Raw genomic sequence first — 17,189 nt, 5'->3', positions numbered from 1 at the left:
AAGATGCACTTTCTAATTTCTATTTTGGACATTTTTCTTGTGTATTCATTTTTCTTTTCACTTTTGCCAACTTTCTATCCACGTAGTTTGCCTGGAAAAGCACCTGTCTTATTGAGATGGTGTGCAGAGGGAGGACACACCTGCCTGGTTTACTTGAGGACTGTTTCATATTTGCATGAATTGTGTCAGCCCCTCGGTTACAGGCAGGAAGGGTGGGCTTTCACTGTCACATGAGTCAAGGAGAGTGTGTAGAGAGAAAGCCAACACCATGACACGTGCCAGAGTCTCCTGTCAGGCCTCCTGGATGGCTCTGTGCTGAGACACCCCTGTGATTCATGCTGCCTCAGGGTTCATACCTCAGAGAATGGGGAGGAAAATCCTCCTTTTAAAAATTTCCAGCACTGCAGCACAAGTCCACAGGGCCGCACAGCTAGCCTGAGTCTCCCTCCTGCTAGGTTGGCATCACAACGTGCAGGACACTGTGGCGTCGACACAGTCAGGGTCCAGCAGCATCTGCTGCCCTGCCTCTGCTTTTGTTTGCAGACCACTGGTTACTACCAGTCACTGGCCATCCAGGCCACCCCTGTATGGCCAGTGACAGGCAGCACCAAACAGCAAGAGGGCTGAGGAGCACTCTCCCTTGTCTCATCCACAGAGCTTCCCCTTTCACTCCTAGTGGGCATCCCCACCAAGCCCACAACCATTAGAAGATGAAGGACATGAAGACCATGCCAACCTAGGGAACTCCTTTTTCAAATTAAATCCAATTTCCCATATTTATTTAGTCATTCTTGGGGCAGTGCCCTCTCAAAGTGGGAGTGAGTTGTACCAAAGAATAAGTGTCCTGTCTTGGCATCCCAGCTTGACTGTCAGCTCTTCCTGAAATCACCTGCACAGAATCAATGGGAACAAAATACTCCCTTGCCCAAATCTGGGCAAAGTGTTTACATTCATTTTCAGACCAGGAGTCAGGGAAGCAGGATCTGGCCCAGGGATCTTGCCTCTTGCCCACACTTTCTTGCCATGAAATGGCTGTGGCTTGACCAATGGACCATGCATTCCTCTGTGTCCTCCAGGAGCATTCCTACACTGGGGGTCCAGTGTCTAGGGGTCCCGGCTGGGCCAAGTGGCTGGTCATGTTGTGTCCCTTCTTGTCATGGTCTTTTCTCTGCCCGAAATGTGACCATGGATTCTTCCTTCTGATCCATGAGGAGGGAGCTGGGTGTGGTTTAAGATCCATGTTCCTCCTCCATAAGGTAAGGTTGCTATGGCCAGGCGTCTTTCTTTCATTGCTTTGCAGAAGGAGTCTGCAGGTCAGATAAAGTTCCTCGGTAGGAGATTTCGCTCAAGCCATTGTAGAGCTTCTCCAAAGACAGATATGCTGTCTGTACCAAAAAAAAAAAAAAAAATTAGAACCATTCTTGCATTCCTTTACCTGATTGTCAAATGTTTGAGTATCTACTATGTGTCCTGGGACTCAGCTGGGAAGAAGACAGGACAGCTCCTACTGGAGGCCATGCCCAGGATACAGCGGTGTCACAGCCCAAAGGGAGATGTGCTTCAAGGGAGGCCCACCTGGAAGAGGTGATGGCTCAGCTGGGAACTCAGACAAACCTGACACAGAGCCCACCACATAGTTGTGCTCGGAGGAGGTGTGATGTGTGAGAAAAGGGACTTAGCAAGGAGAGAAGGGGGTGAACAGAGGAGGTATGTGTTTGGTAGTGAACACAGCATTTTTTCAATTGTTATTATGGCTAATATTTGTTGAGCACATATGATATTTAGGCTACAGTATGGGTGGGCTAGACTTGGAAGCCTATCCGAAGGGTCCAGCCATTCACCCATTTCCTCACTCATTCATGTAACACATACTCACTCAGCCAGGTGTTGGGGCTAGCCTTGAGTATATGGTGGTGAGTGATGCAAATCAGATTCTGCTCTCAAAAAGCTTCTAGTCCAGGTTGGGGAGGCCACTAAGATGTAAACACCCTAATAGATGTCTACAAATAGTGACAAGTGCCGAGAAGAAAGTGAGCTGGGGAGAATGAGAAAGAGAAGCTTGGATGGAATCTGCATAGGATGTGTGGTCAGAAAATATCTCTGAGGAGCTGATTCTCTAGGAAGTTTGCTATTGATTTGTCCCCTTTTCATTGACATTACTACTACTACTACTACTACTACTACTACTACTACTACTACTACTACTATTACTACTACTACTACAACAACAAATGCTATAAATAATAGAAAAGACTAATTTCTCCTTGCCTTCTTTGAGGATTCCCCTTTGCTAAGAGAAGCCCACAAAAGACAGGAAGGGTAAAGAGGTGAGATGCTGCCACCTGGGTGATCAGAACCTGAACAGTCACCTGGAGAGAGACCCTTGCTCAGTAAGGTCGCTCCCCCGACGAGGCCTCCAGGGTTCCCCCGAGCTGACGGACAGCCACCTCAGCATGTGGTGTGGCATGAGAACAGGTCCAGCAGGGATGACCTACTTTGAATACAGAGGGACTGTCCCAGTCAAACCTGCTCCTCAGGGGAGGAGACTAGAGATGTGCATGGTGTCGGGGCAGCAGCAGGGGAGGGATGGGAGGTATGAGATGGTGGAAGTCAGTGTGAATAAGTCACCAGAGAGATGGAGAGAAAGAAAGGAGAGAGGCAGAAAGAGGGTGGGCACACACACACAATCTTAGCCATTTTCCCAAAGAGTGGGGGCTGCCTAGGGGTAAGACAGAGGCCAGAGGAAGGTCTCACAGCTGGTCAGGTTTCTGTGTGGTGAGCAGAGGCATAGTGTTACCCTGATCCCCATGGCCTGTGGGCCATAGAAGGAGGGTTTCCTATGGTGTAGGGAGAAGCCATTTCTGAGGACAGACTGGGTGGGGGATGTGAAGGTCCCAGTTTGTCAAGGCCAAGAGCCCCACCCTTGCCTTGGCCAACCACACTTTGCCAGTCCTGGTGGAGGATGAGCCCAGGTGGTCGGATTTCCCTCACAGGACTCCAGTCCTGGTGCTATAGCTCTCCTCCCATGAGACAGGCCGTCGTGGAGGCCAGTGATTATGGAGGCATCCTAGGCCCCTCGTGCCCCTTGCTCTGCATTGGCACACCCCGTCAGCTCTCACCACAAAACACCCACCATCCTACCTTCACCTCCTCTTCCCTAGATGACAGAGCTGCCTCCTAGTTCTCTCCTGCTTCCTCCCTTGCCTCTGTTCTAGTCTCACATAGTGGTCAGAGCAATTCTGTTAAAATGGAAGTCACATCATGCTAGTGCTTGACTGAACAGCGCCTGCATCCCCAGTGCCTCCATCATAGTCAGAGAGAAAGCCAGAGCCTGTTAAATGGCCTGTGAGGGCTGGTACTGCCTACCCTATTGCCAGTGTCTGTCTGGTTGCTTCTCCCCTGATCACACCCTCTCTACCTGTGACAACTGCACAGGCCTCTGCCATTTAGCCTTCTCTGTATTTTATTTGTATTTTGCTGTTGTCTGTTTTTGCCCACTAAAACTTGAGGTCCAGGAGAGCAGGGATATTTTCCCATTTTGGTCACTGCTGTAACCACATGTGCAAGAATGGTACTTGCCACATAAAGTCCTCAACACATTTGAGAGTAAGGCCACCCTGATGAGAGTCAGCTGGCCTCTGGGGACCTTTGGCGCAAGGAGTCATCTGTGTGATTCACCCTCCAGACCTTTGACCTTGTGTCCCCAGGACAGGAAGACTATTACCCAGGGGAAGCTCTGAGAGTCACCAAGGGGTGAAATTGCCTTTTATTTCCTAAATTTCTCTCATGGGAGCGCACAGGGAACCTTGAATTATAAGGCACTTCTTTTGCTCTATACTTCAGGAATCTAAAAGCTGGTTTTCTCTAAAATATTCTAAATAATTGGGGATAAAAAAAGAGAATCCTCAAGCAAGTTTTTCTTTGCTCGCTCTGCTCTCTTGTCAGCACCAGATGGAGGATGTGTCTGTGGTGTGGGCTAATTTATTTATTGATTAAAATGCTTACAAAACCCAGCATGTACAACCAGGCTGAACATTCAATTAGAAAGCCTGGAATGAAAATTCGGAACTACTGAATGACAAGTAGGATGCACAGAGCCAACTAAGAAAGGAATAAAATGATAAAGCTTAAAGAAAGGCAAGGATTCGCTCTGTTTATTCATTTTACCCTTTCTTCTACCATTTGGAAACTGGTAAGCACCGGGGCCCATGGTGTGTAGTCGTTGAGTGAATGAGCGAATGTGTGAAAGCTTGCATGGCGTGTGTGGCCAACTGTTCCACAGAATGTGAGAAAGATGACAATTTTGGCCATGGGCACGGGTGCACATATCCATGCACACAGGGGTGGGGGAGAATAGTGACACAGAGGAATACTCTAGAGATGCGAGCATGAGTTTTTGTACCACATTGGCTCTTAAGCGAGGAAAAGCCGTGACTGCATGCTGCCGGCATTCCAGACATCCTTCTCCGTGGTGGACCGCTAAGGAGGTGATTGGTGAGATAATACTGGGGAGCCACTCTTCCTCTCTGTGTCTTTTTCCTCCTCCTTTACCTGCCTGCACATCAGTGGACTGCAGAGTCTACAAGGTGACAGTGGACTTCAGTGGGGGCTTGCCTGTGGCTCGTTTCTCAGAGTGAGTGTGTGATCTATGAATCCACAGTTCTTACCTTCCTTGGCTCCAGCTAAATTGAAACAGCTCTCAAAAGAGACAGAGTGCCCTGGTCTCTGCGCCACCTCGTGACCTGTAGAGGCTGCTGAGTTGTGGTCAAGTGCAAATGAAGGACTGTGGCCAGCCCCAGCCCGCTCCCGGCTCTGCCACCCTTGGGATGCTGACAACTTACTAATCCAGTGCCAGTCTCAGCTTCCTCATCTCTAAAAGGGGAGAGAAGATAGTTCAGAGTTTCGAGAATTAAATAAGGTTGTGTATAAGGTGCCCAGTTCAGTAAATTGTCAGTAAATAATAATTGCTATTTCAGTACTATGAGAATGCCAGCTTCTTAGCTTTAGGTCATAAATTTGTCTAAAGACAAAAGGCAAACAGTAAGGGGATTGTCCTGGTTCCTCGGCACAGACCCTGGTCTGGGGAATCTCATCTGAGCATTTGCAGCTTTGTACACACTGGCTTTTGCATAAGTGTATGCAGTGCGTGTGGTGTGCGTGTGCCTGTGTGGTGTCTGTGCATGTGTCTGTGGGGGGGGGGGAGTATCTATATGATACACGATATGTGTTTTTGTATCTGTGCATATGTTATGTGTTTCCGTGTATGTGGAGTGTGTATTTGTGTGTCTGTGTATGTGCAGGGTATGTTTAGGTGTGTGTGTGATATGTCCACACATGTGCGTGTTTGTGCTGTGTGCACATTTATGTGTGTGGTGGCTGCGTGTATGTGTGTTTGTAATATGTGTGATGTGTGTGTGTTTGTGCACACACATACAGTCCCTCTCCTTGTATGCATTCTCACTGACCCAGGCCAAGCACAGACCATGGTGCTCCTTAATACAGAAGTTCAGTCCAGTATTTTAACTGAACTCAATTATTTCTGAGCAGGAAGAAGTGATTTGGCAAAGGCCCTTGACTAAAATATATTTGTAAAGCTATCCTTGCCCATCCCACCCTTCCTCCTGAGAGGGGTGGCCCCTGTAAACACCATCTCCCTCATCATCATCTGGCCCTGTCTTATCTCTTTAGGATATTTGAAAAGTTTGGGCCAAACAAAGAGAGATTAACTCTCAAGGACATTCCTCTAAATATTTGCCAGATCTTTGGAGGCCAAAATGCACCGTTCCTTCCAGCCTCCAGCCTGCCCTACCCAGTCTCTGACCATGGCCATTTCAGCATCTCGACCATGTGATTCAGGCTCTGTCAGGAAACCATAAAGATGTTTCTCTTTCCAGGGGTGTTAGTGTCTGAGGGTTCTGCCCACTTTCTTCTCCCCTCCCCATCTGTCGACAGAAGCAGTAGTGAGTTTATTTTCTTTTTAAATTAAATTTCGGTTACATTGGTTGATAACATTATATAAATTTCAGTGTACAAATTTATAATACAACATCTGAATACTCTATTGTGTACTCACCACTCAAAGTCTAGTCTCCTTCTGTCACCATATATTTGACCTCTTTGACCCTCTTCATTGTCCCCCCCACCCCACTTTCTCTCTTATAACCATCATACTGTTTTCCATAGTTATTGTTTGTTGCTTTTGTTTTATATCCCACATATGGGTGAAATCATGTGATTCTTTTACTTTCCCATCTGATTTATGTCACTTAGTATAACACTCTCGAGATCCATCTATGTTGGTGCCAATGTCAATATTTCATCATTTTTATACCTGAGTAATGTTCCGTTATATGGATGTACCACATCTTCTTTATCCAGTCATCTGTCAAAGGACACTTAGGTTGCTTCCATGTCTTTGCTATTGTAAATAATGTTGCAATGAACTTGGGATATGTGTATCTTTACAAATAAATGTTTTCAAATATTTGGGATAGATACCCAGAAAAGGGATTGCTGGATCATACTGTAGTTCTATTCTTAGTTTTTTGAGGAAACTTCATACTGTTTTCCATAGTGACTGCTCCAATTTGCAGTCCCACCAACAGTGAATATGAGTTCCCTTTTCTCCACATCCTCTCCAGCACTTGTCATTTGTTGTCTTATCAATAATAGACATTCTAACAGGTGTGAGGTGGACTCTCATTGTGGTTTTATTTGAATTTTCTTTATAGTTAGCGATATTGAACATGTTTTCATATATCTATTGCCCATCTGTATGTCTTCCGGGATCTCTAGAGCTGTCCCTGGTACAGTGGGACTCATGCAGTTTGGGGCTGTGAAGGTTTATGTTGCTACATACATCAGTTTGGTATATCTGAGTTCTGTTTTTCTTTTTTTGGGGGGTGGGGGTGGGGCAACTTTTATAATCAGTGCAAATAAACCTGTGATCTATGAGTTAAGTTGGGAATGGTTAAGCTGCAGTTACAACACTGAAAAAATCTCAGCAGCTCAAAACAGCAAGTATTTATTTCTCACACTCCCTGTCTGAGGGAGTGACTAGCCCCTTGCTGCTCACCTCTGTGATCCTCACTAGGATTGAGGACAGTGCAGACTGCAATACTGGGGATCCCCAGGGCAGAGCCACACCTGACCAGGATTCTAGGAGCAGGGGTGCAGTCCTGCCATGCTGGGGACAGAAAGCAGAAATCATCTCCTTTTACTGGGACTTCAGAAGGTCTTGGCTCTCAAGGCATTAAAACTGCTCTTTATCCCCTGGGATGTGAGAGAGCGGCAGGAGAGTCTGATACAGGCTTCTGTTGCTGTGGCCTGTTTGGGGGCTGGCTCAGGATGGTCTGGCCGAATGGTCTGGCCACGGGAAGTGATTCTGGAGACAGTCATCAGAGAGCTCTTAAACTTGTTCTTTTCTTTAGACACCAGATTTTACCTCCTCCTCAGAGGCTGAAATTAGTTAGATGGGGGCAATCTAGAGTGGGAGGAAAGATTCTAGTCATCTCTACGTGGAATTTGAAACCGAATTATCTGATTTCCTTCGTTTTTAAACTCCACCGTAGCCAAGGAAGTTTGGGAGATCCGCCAGTTCTGACAGAACAGTTCCTCAGCCTCCAGAGCAGCACCTCCCCTCTGTGGGTGCCTCCGAGGGAATTCGGGACACCCGTGTGGGGGAAAGTGCCTGTCTCTGGCAGGATTAAGAGAAAATTCACATTCCATGTGACTAACCGCACTGTTCTATTTTAGGGCGTCTTTTCTCCTCCAGCTCAAACTACGTTTTTAGTTGATAATCTTTGCGTCGACTCATGTACTGCTGCACACCAAAAATGATGAAACTCTCTTTGAATAAAACTATTTTCAGGCCTAGGATGCAGCAGCAAGTAAGTTTGGTGATCCTGAGATGCTTTCTGTTCTCAAGCATCAAGAAAGAGCCCAGCTTTTTTTGCGTGAGCCTGGGCAGGGCTGCTTTGCAGGTCCAGCAAAACACCAGAGAAATAAGCAGAGCCAAGCCGTCGGGCTTGGGAGGCCTGGCTCCGAGACTGCTATGTGGCTGCTAGGTGTCCTCTGTCCCCGCGCCCTGGGTGGCTTCCTAAGTGTCCTCTCTCTCCACCCAGTGTATGAGTGGTACCAGCAAAGACTTCGAGAGACCAGTCAACTGAAGTTCTCACCCTCATTAGAACGGCCCTCTATTTTGTTAGTTCATATCCTCTAGAGTGGCAGTACCTGGTGCATTTTAAAATTATTCAAATTTAAATGTATGGTAATTGATTAGATAAGATTTAGTTTCTCAGTTGCAATAGACACTTTTCAAAAGGCTGAGAACTAGTGACCACTAACCTGGACAGTACAGATTTGGCCTCTTTTCATCATTTTGGAAGGCCTCTGTCCAGTGCTGCTGCGGAGTGTGAGAGCCTTGGCACGGCCCCTCAATTCGAATCAGGCCACACAGGGTCGAGGGTCTGGCCAGCAGTGGATGGACCCTTCTGGATAAGCTGGCCTCTCCTGTGTAGTCAGCCCTGGCCGGTGTCATCAGGGTGGCCATAGGTGGGGCCAATTTTTAGAGGAGGGCCATGGGGGAAGCATCGTGTTACTGTCTTGGCCCAGACTTAAAGTCTACTTTATTATAGTGTCAGTCATGCTTGGGAGTCATCTCCTGCCACCTCACTCCCCAGCACCAGCAGCAGGATTGTATGAGCAAGGCAGGAAAGAGCCCTCGAATCAGCTGCACGTGGCTAGTCAAACCAGAAGATAAGTGTTACACTAAATTTGTTTGAGTCCTTTGAACCAGTAGGACCAGACAAACCTCACTCGTATGGGAGAATTTTGCTGCCCAGGCGGTTCCTTGGAGATACTAGGGCTAAATTAATAAAACGCGTGAACACCAAGCCTGCAGATTTGAAGGGCCAAACTCCAGCCCGACTTTCCAGCTTTCGTTCGTGAGTGCCTTGGGTTCCCTTTGAGGAAGGTGTTTTTTCACCACCCTGCTCAGCCCCACACTTGCCAACAGTGGCAGGTAGACCCACCACTCAGAGAGCATGGAACCACTCTGCCAGTGGGTACATTCTGTCTAATGGGGGATGCGGGTGGCTGAGCTAGGGTGGGGTCACCTCAGGTGCAGCCCATGAAGTCAATGTAGGCAGAGTCGGGTTCCCTCCACCCCTACCCCAGTGCAGCTGTAACATGGTAGATGCTGGGGAAGAGCAGCCACCAAGAGCAAAAAAGACATAGGGGAAGCTACTAAGGTGACATGTCAGAGCTAAAAGTTACCTGGATGGTTTCTGTACTATCTGTAAGAGCAGCATCAGCTTATAAAAAGGAACATGTAGTCTGTTCATTACCTAATTTATCAAGATATCTGGTCACTTGGATACTTCACAGGCATTGGATGTTTCTTCACTTAAATCTTATCTGGGTGCTTGCAATGAAGTTATACTTAAGACACGTTTGATTATTTTTGTAACATGAATCTCTTAGGAAGGAGTCTGCAGAGAGGGTGTGCTGGGCTTTTCCTGAGTTAGTTCCTGGAGTTGTGAAATTTTAATAAATCTGTTCTCCAGCTAGGTTTAACATGTAGACTGCTTCTTTCTCTTAAATTTGGTAATTTTGCTAAAGTGGAAGCCTTTTTACTGAGGTTCATCATAAAATCTCACAGAGCAGGGGTCCCCAATCCCCAGGTTGCAGACTGGCACTAGTCCATGGCCTGTTAGGAACCAGGCCACACAGCAGGAAGTGAGCAGCGGGTGAGCAAGCAAAGCTTCATCTGTATTTGCAGCCGCTCCCCAGCGCTAGCATCACTGCCTCAGCTCCACCTCAGATCATCAGGCATTAGATTCTCGCTAGTTCCTGGTGCCAAAAAGGTTGGGGACCGCTGACAGAGGCTTGAGGGCTGATATTGTCTATAAATCACGACCATGCTTTTATCCAAAAGGACCCTTGTGATGGTGAGTCCAGGCCAGCAGAGTTCAGTGCTGCTAGCACTGTCTATTTGTTGAGCTGACCTGAGTGTCACAGTGGCCAGCCCACCAGTCAGATGCTGACCGGGAGAACATTAGGACGTGTATTTCTTGGTTTCATTTACTATTGTTGGTTCCAAAATATGTCAGCTATCCAGAATGGGAAATTTGGTTATTTCAAAACTCAAAATCTTATAAAGAATCACAGAGATTAATAAATGAAACATAAAAGGCCTAAAGGACAAAAACATCGTTATAGCTCAGGTTCTAAATCTTGCTCCCTTTTTTTTTTTTTTGTGATCAAGTCCTTCTCAAAGTCAACTTGTTTATCTCTATCATAATTCTAGCAAGTTTAGTTCTTGGATTTTTCTTATTTTTTTATTGCGATAAATATAAAATTCACCATTTTAACCATTTTAAGGTGTACAATGCAGTGGCGTTTAGCATGTCCACAGTGTTGTGCAATCCTCACTTCTGTCTAGTTCCAGAACGTTTTAGGGAACTCTGTACCCATTAAAGGGTTACTCCCCCTTCCCCTCCTCCCAGACCCTAGCAGTCTCTGTTCTGCTTTCTATCTCCATGAACTTGGCTGCTCTAGGTACCTCGTGTTAGTGGAATCATAAAGTATTGTCCTTTAGTGTCTGGTTTCTTCACCTAGCATGTTTTCAAGTTTTGTTATCGAACCTAAGTTCCTATGTCCAATGCCACGAAAGGGAAGATTTATTGATTAAGAAGGCGCCAGCTGAGAAGATGGGAGACCTAATGGTGCCTCAGATCCATTTTGCTCACTGGACTGGATTAAGAGTGTTTAAGGGGTTGGGGGAACAGGTATGTGAAAGTGCTGGTGGGGAAGTTTTAATTGGAGGATCTTGGAACTGGGCCATTTATGGTAAAGTGGAGTCAACACCAGATCTTCCTGGGCAACGGACTCTTCACTTCTGAAAGGGTTCTAGTGTTCAGGTTCTGGTTGTATCCTGGTCTTTGCGTTCTGTGTGTACTGGGGGAGGGTGGCAAGACTGGTCTGGGTGCAGCTGGAGGGCAAAGTTCCCTCCACTACATATGCTTCAGCTGCGTGACCTGCAGTTTTGGTCTGTTGTCTCTGAAAAGCAGCTTAGTATCTTGTTAACCTTTCCCCATTTGCCCTGAGATAACTCGTGGATAATAGTCTAACCTTACCCCCAAAGTTTGCCATTAAATATCTTGCTTTTATTATTATTTTCACCTTGCTCTAGTATATCCATAGTCTGTGGAAACAAATGACATCATTCTATTTATAGCATTCTGTTTTTAGTAGTTCAGTTGCTGAAAATGTCAAATCCTATAAAATGTAGCATTCCTACACAAATCGCACTATTTTTTTTTCTTCTAAAGGGTTAAACAGGAAAGGAATATTTTGGTTCTGCAGTTACAGTTCTATCCACGTTGTAGTAAACATCGGAATTTCATTCCTTTTAAGACTAATAGTCCATTGCGTATATACACATTTTTTTATGCATTCATCTATTAATGGACATTTGTGCTGCTTCTGTCCGCCTTTGGCTATATACATAGAGCTGCAGTGAACACTTCTGGGTATCTGCTTGAATACCTGTTTTCAATTCTTTGGGGTATATACCTAGCAGTGGAATTGCTGGGTCGTGAGGTAATGTCACTGACCTTGGGTTCTTAGGCTCTCTGTGTAATAGAGACAAGAGGCCAATCCAGAAGCTCAGACAGGTTTATTAGTCAAGCACAGGGAGATAGCACAATGAGAGAAGGGAGCCGCTTGGGGCATACGTAGGGGCAGAGCGAGGGAGGGCTTACCGTCAGTAGAGTAATCCTCTCCTTTCTTCCTGGGCATAGCGCTTGCGCAGGTGCAGTCGGTGATGAGGGCCTGGCGCCTGCTCCATAGGCTCAAGATGGCGGTGCTGCCGCCGCCCGGGAAAGTCTGTCGGGGTCAACTCAGGGTTGTGTGAGCATGCGGATGTGGGGATCAAATGCCTTGGGGAAGTTTTGTGGTTGGAAAGTTGCTTGTCTCAGCCTCAGCCAGTAGCTGAACTGCGTGGTACTGGATCTTAATTCTGTGTTAATTCTGTGTTTATGTTGTTGAGGAACTACCATACTGTTTTCCACAGTAGCTCTTTTATTTTACTTTTATCTACAGTAAAGTGGAAGAAGAGGGACTCTGTATTACATGTGGGCACGTTTGTAGCATTTAGAAGAAGCAAAATTGTAGCATTGAGAAGAAGCAAAAAACAGGGAACTCAACTCAAGCCCACATTATAGTAGGGGATGTGTCTTACATTCACCAGCCTCCTCTGTGTGCATGGACTGGGCTCTGAGAAGTCAAGGGGAACAGGAAAATAGATAAGGAAGTTGTTTGTACCAATGTCCTCTACCCTGGCATGAGGCCAGGGCCCACCCTCCTCTCGATGGTGTCCAGACCTTATCCCACACCCACTGAACATATGTCACCAGGCCAGGGTCTGGCATCTGTTTTCCCTGCTGCATTGTTAATGCTGTTGATTGTGGCGCTTAGTCAGGGATGAGAACCTTAGCTAAAGTATCAGATTTTAAGGTATTTTCGTGAGAAATACTGATACTCCCAGGCAAGTTCTTGCCCTGTGCCAGATGTGCATTCTCTCAGGTAGTCCTCATGTTAAGTGTTACCATTATCACTCTTTTGCAAAAGAGGGAGCTGAAGCCTAAGGCCACACAGCTGTGAGTGGAAGACCTGAGGCTCCAGCCAGCACTGATGCTCTCTGAAGGCAACTCTGGCTGCCTCTCGAGCTTAACACTCACAGGAGAGGTGAGAAGGAAATATGTTGGGGGGCTTAGTGAACAGAGAGATTGATCCTCTTGTCTCAAAGAACAGCTTTTCTCCAGACAGTGGCATTTGCCTGAATACCTGAAAGATACTTTGAGTTTATTTGTAGAGATGCAGGGTCCGCCACTCCAAGCAAAGGTTGCAGCATGAACAAAGGAAAGGGGCAAGGTGTTCTGGGTGCATTTGGCAAGTGAGGAGGTTTGGCTAGAGCAAAGGGAACTTGATGAATAATGGTGCAGAAATATCTGGAAAGGAGCTTTGGGGCCTTGTACATCAGGTGAGGTGTTTGGACTTTGTTTTATAGGATATGAGATGGACAGTTGGAAGTTTTGGAGCAGAGGAGGAGGGTGACCAGGAAGATTCCTAGGACCACAGGACCCTGGGACAGCAGGACAGAGGAAGAGGCAGTGGAGAAGAGAGAGGGTCATGAGGACCTGGGCCAGTGTGGACGGCACTACAGTGACAGAAAGTGGCAGGCCTGAGCAGTCACCTGAAGGGGGGTTGTGAAACAGAAGGAGAAGGCAGAAGTGACACTGTGCAGTGTAACCAGGGGACCAGGAGGTAGAGGTGCCCCAAGGACAGGGGCACAGAAATGATACTGGGTCACATGTGGTGTAGTGCAGTCTGTTTAAGAAAGCGAGGCTTGGAATTCAGTTTAGAAGAATTTTTTTTTTCTCTTGAAATGGTTAGATTGATAAATCTACAATTATCCTAGAGGCATAGGACAGAAATTTTGATGGGTTAAATTCCATGGATCTTGGAATAGGAGGTATAGTAATGAATGACACTTTGGTGTAGCCAGGCCAACAGAGCTGGAGGGTGGGGACCAGGATCCCACTGGGTAAGTGGGTCAGCCCCGAACGCCCTAACAGTTGGCTTTGCCTCCCTGCAGGAATGAATTTCTCCACTACGTGAATAAAACCATTAACTTGCTCAGTTTTATGCTTCTTGCCAGCACATGAATAATGCCCATCTTATTTTGCATGTGTCTGTCACTTCTCATGGTTTACAAAGGTTGTGTATAAATTTGTAAACAATTCCTTATTTACACACACAAGGCAAACTTGCTCCTTAATGAATCATTTGATGAATCTTTTAAAAAGTGAATAATCTTCACCAGCCAGTTTCTTCCTCTGTAAATTCTTTTGCCGTTTGGTTTTTGTGAGCTACAACTGTGCTGGCATCAAATTCCTATCAGCGAGTAGGAGAACCAAACCACCAGTGCAGCGGATGGGCCTATCAGAGACCTGTCTGTGTCCATAGGAAGTGGAATGGAGCAAAACATCACCGGTGTCCGCAGGAGGCTCACAGCACCGCCACGTGTAACTGTTATTCGTAACTGGTTAAGACCTTAGTTTCAGAACCTCCAGCTCCTATTCCAGAGCTATGCTATCCATTAAGGTAGCCACTAACCACTCTTGGCGAATAACTGCTATATCCGACGTGCAAACACAGAGTGTGTCCGGCGGTGCAGAAAGTTCCTTTGGGTGGTACTGCTCCAGAATAATGAATATAAGACAAGGGCGATAGGTTTTACTGAACCGAGGTTTACTAGCAAAAGGTTTTGTTTTGTGATTTATTTTTTAGTGTCTCCCTTATCAAATGTGAACCCTCAAAGTGTGTCAGAGGGCTGTCTCTCCATCGTGAGACAGAATTGTCCAGTGGGAAAAGTCCAGCCCCAACTTTGGGCTGTTAACTGAGTAATACTAAGCAAGGTAAATTGCTTTGTTCCCAGAGTCTTATAATTATTTTCGTGATCAAAAACAAAGCAAAATACACCTCTGTCCCCATCTGAGTGGTATGGTTTATATACTAAGAGGCAGCCAGAAGATAACTTAGCACGAAAACATATATGCAGAATAGTGGTGAGTTTTTGGTGTGAGCAGACAGGGCAATGAGCGCACATGCCTGACAGACATCAGAAACTGTAATGTGAGCACTTGTGTGCTCGGTATATGTACTCTGCTTCAACTTTCCCGACAGCTGACCAAGGAGGGTGCCTCCTGTCTTAGTAGAGGTGTTCTCGTCCAGAGCCCACCTCTTGCACTCTTCTATTGTCATTGTGTTTGGGACTTGTGACCTTTAGCAGAGAGCTAAGTGCTCTTTGCCGCCTGGGCACAGAGAAGCTTTGTCTGGTGTGGAAGGGCCAAGTGTAGCATGGCCACCTGGAAGGTCCTTCACTTACTTTTACATGTCAGGACTTAGCTAAGTACCAGGCCACCAGCTACCAGCACCCGGCCTCTCCCTACGGTCTTGACCCCTATGTTATACTAGAGAATGGGGAACCTCTTGAAATGTGGTTTTGGGTCTCACTGTGTGAGACTTCGTGTGAATATATCAGAGTTTTGTCACCTAACTTGAAAAAAATTCTAGTGTTTAGGGAGTTGCTGTAGTTAAAAAATAGTTTTCTATCATGGAATTCTAAAGCAGGAAAAAAAATGAAGCTTTCAAAGGAGAGAGAACACGAGAGTTGCTGTAGGAGATGTTCAGAACTGCCTTTGTTGAACTCGGGGCCTGGGGAAGCTCACGCTGATGTCCTGGTTCTTGGTTTCATTTCCTGCAGCACATCTACACAACTCCAGGTTGGGCTCTCAGAACCGTGGGGCCTCTATCTGGGGCCTTGGTGGGTGGGAGAAGGCTGGTGGAGGGAGGGCATGAAGCTCACACTTCCCTCTCTGGATGCTGCACTGATGCTGGCACAGGAAACGGCCCCATGATGGTGGCTGACTCTGTGCCTCTCGCTGGTAGAGAGGGTTCAGTGCCCTTGGTGCTTCTCCCTCGGACACTGGCCTCCTGTCCACTGCGGGTAAACAAATGGGTGTGATGTTGCTGTCATCATCACTACACAGGCGGCCTTCAAAAACAGTCTGCAACACGAAGAGAACCTGTCTCTTATCTTAGGGAGTCTCTGTGCTTTTTTATAAAAAATAGGCTTTATTTTTTAGAGCCATTTTAGGTTCGCAGTAAAATTGAGAGGAAGGTACAGAGACTTCTCATATACTCCCTGCTCGCTCCCTGTTAACATCTGCCACCAGGGATGAATATTTCTTATCATTGCTGACACATCATCATCACCCAAAGTCCACAGTTTGCATTAGGGTCACTCTTGGTCATGCACAATCTGTGGGTTTGGACAAATACATAATGACATGTACCCATCTTTATATAGAGGCACATAGAATAGTTTCACTGCCCCCCAAATCCTCTGTACTCTGCAGATTCATCCCTCCCTACCCCCAACCCCCAGAAACCACTAATCTTTACTGTTTCCATAGTTTTGCCTTTTTCAGAATGTCATAAAATTGAAATCATATAACATGTAACCTTTCCAGATTGACTTCTTTCACTTAGCGATATGCATTTAAGGCTCCTTCATGTATTTTCATGGCTCGATAGCTCATTTGTTTTTAATGCTAGATAATATTCTATCATCTGGACATTTATTTATTCTTTCACTTCCTGAAGGACATCTTGGTTGCTTTCCTAGTTTTGACAAGTATGAATACAGCTGCTCTAAACATCCATGTGCAGGTTTGGTGTGGACGTAGTTTCATTATCCACTTTTATGGTGTTGGGTTCGTAAGATCATAGCTGCGCCTCCCACTTGGATGTGCTTTCTTGTCAAGGCTGGACTCCTGGGGTGGCAATTCTCTTTCCTGAACTAGCAGTGGTTCTGTGTCAGGCCTTACCCTTGGTCAGCACCCTTGACTGTGATTCCCTCCCACCCCTGGAGAATTAATTCCAAGAGATGAGAAATGGGAGAGGAACATCCCCAATTTTTGATCTCTCTTCACCTGTTGGATCTCAGTATGGAAACTCTGCCTCCATCCCAGAGAAGCTACCCCGTCATCCCAGGCTCCCCCAGCTCACTGGGTCAGAGGGATGTGTGCCGTGTGGCTTTGCTAAGTGGCCCAGGTCATGGTGAGGACTCAGTTCTGACCAGGTTCCTGCTAGGCTTTGACTCCTGTGTTCCAAAGCTCCTTCTAAGGTAAAGGGTGGTCAGAAAGTCCTCTTTGGTTTCAGTGACTTGCTATCCCTGAGAAAAGAGAACCGAATCATGCGTAAATGACTTCAGATGCATACAATTACTTCTTTATTTTTATATCACAGTATTAAGAGGGATGCTTGTTCTTTGAGAAGAAATGTTTCACCAAATGTAACTCTGTAGATGACTGCCTTTACAGTGTCCTGGTGCTAACTAGGGGATGTGTCCTGGAACGTCAGGAACAACCCCATCGGTCTGGGGTTTAGATTTCTAATGGAAACCAATAACTGGAGTCTGGGTTGAGAGGAAAGACAAGTATGGTCAGTAGCATTGCACTTGGCTTGAGAACGGAGGGGCCTTGGGCAAGTTTGCTGCCTTTACTGACCAAAGCCACAGCACAGGTGACGGGGAGACCTGTGTGTGAATAGAAGGCAGC

The 17,189-nt window shown here is 46.3% G+C and overlaps 1 protein-coding gene across 5 annotated transcripts in view; it reads left to right on the top strand.

Moving 5' to 3' along the window:
* The window catches only part of SH3RF3 (SH3 domain containing ring finger 3), a 351,737-nt gene that overhangs the window by 142,131 nt on the left and 192,417 nt on the right, over positions 1 to 17,189 (top strand). Inside the window, exon 1 of one of the 5 annotated variants that reach the window (XM_016162960.2) lies at positions 9,804 to 10,790. The exons of the other annotated variants lie outside the window; for them this stretch is intronic. Coding sequence (XP_016018446.2) covers positions 10,713 to 10,790 — 78 coding nt within the window. The 5' untranslated portion in view covers positions 9,804 to 10,712. Of the gene's footprint in view, positions 1 to 9,803; positions 10,791 to 17,189 lie in introns of those variants that run through there. 5 annotated transcript variants of the gene reach the window in all.

This window comes from Rousettus aegyptiacus, unplaced genomic scaffold (genome assembly GCF_014176215.1).
Source record: "Rousettus aegyptiacus isolate mRouAeg1 unplaced genomic scaffold, mRouAeg1.p scaffold_m13_p_7, whole genome shotgun sequence".
NCBI lineage: Eukaryota > Metazoa > Chordata > Mammalia > Chiroptera > Pteropodidae > Rousettus > Rousettus aegyptiacus.
This window is presented reverse-complemented; position numbering and strand designations above follow the sequence as displayed.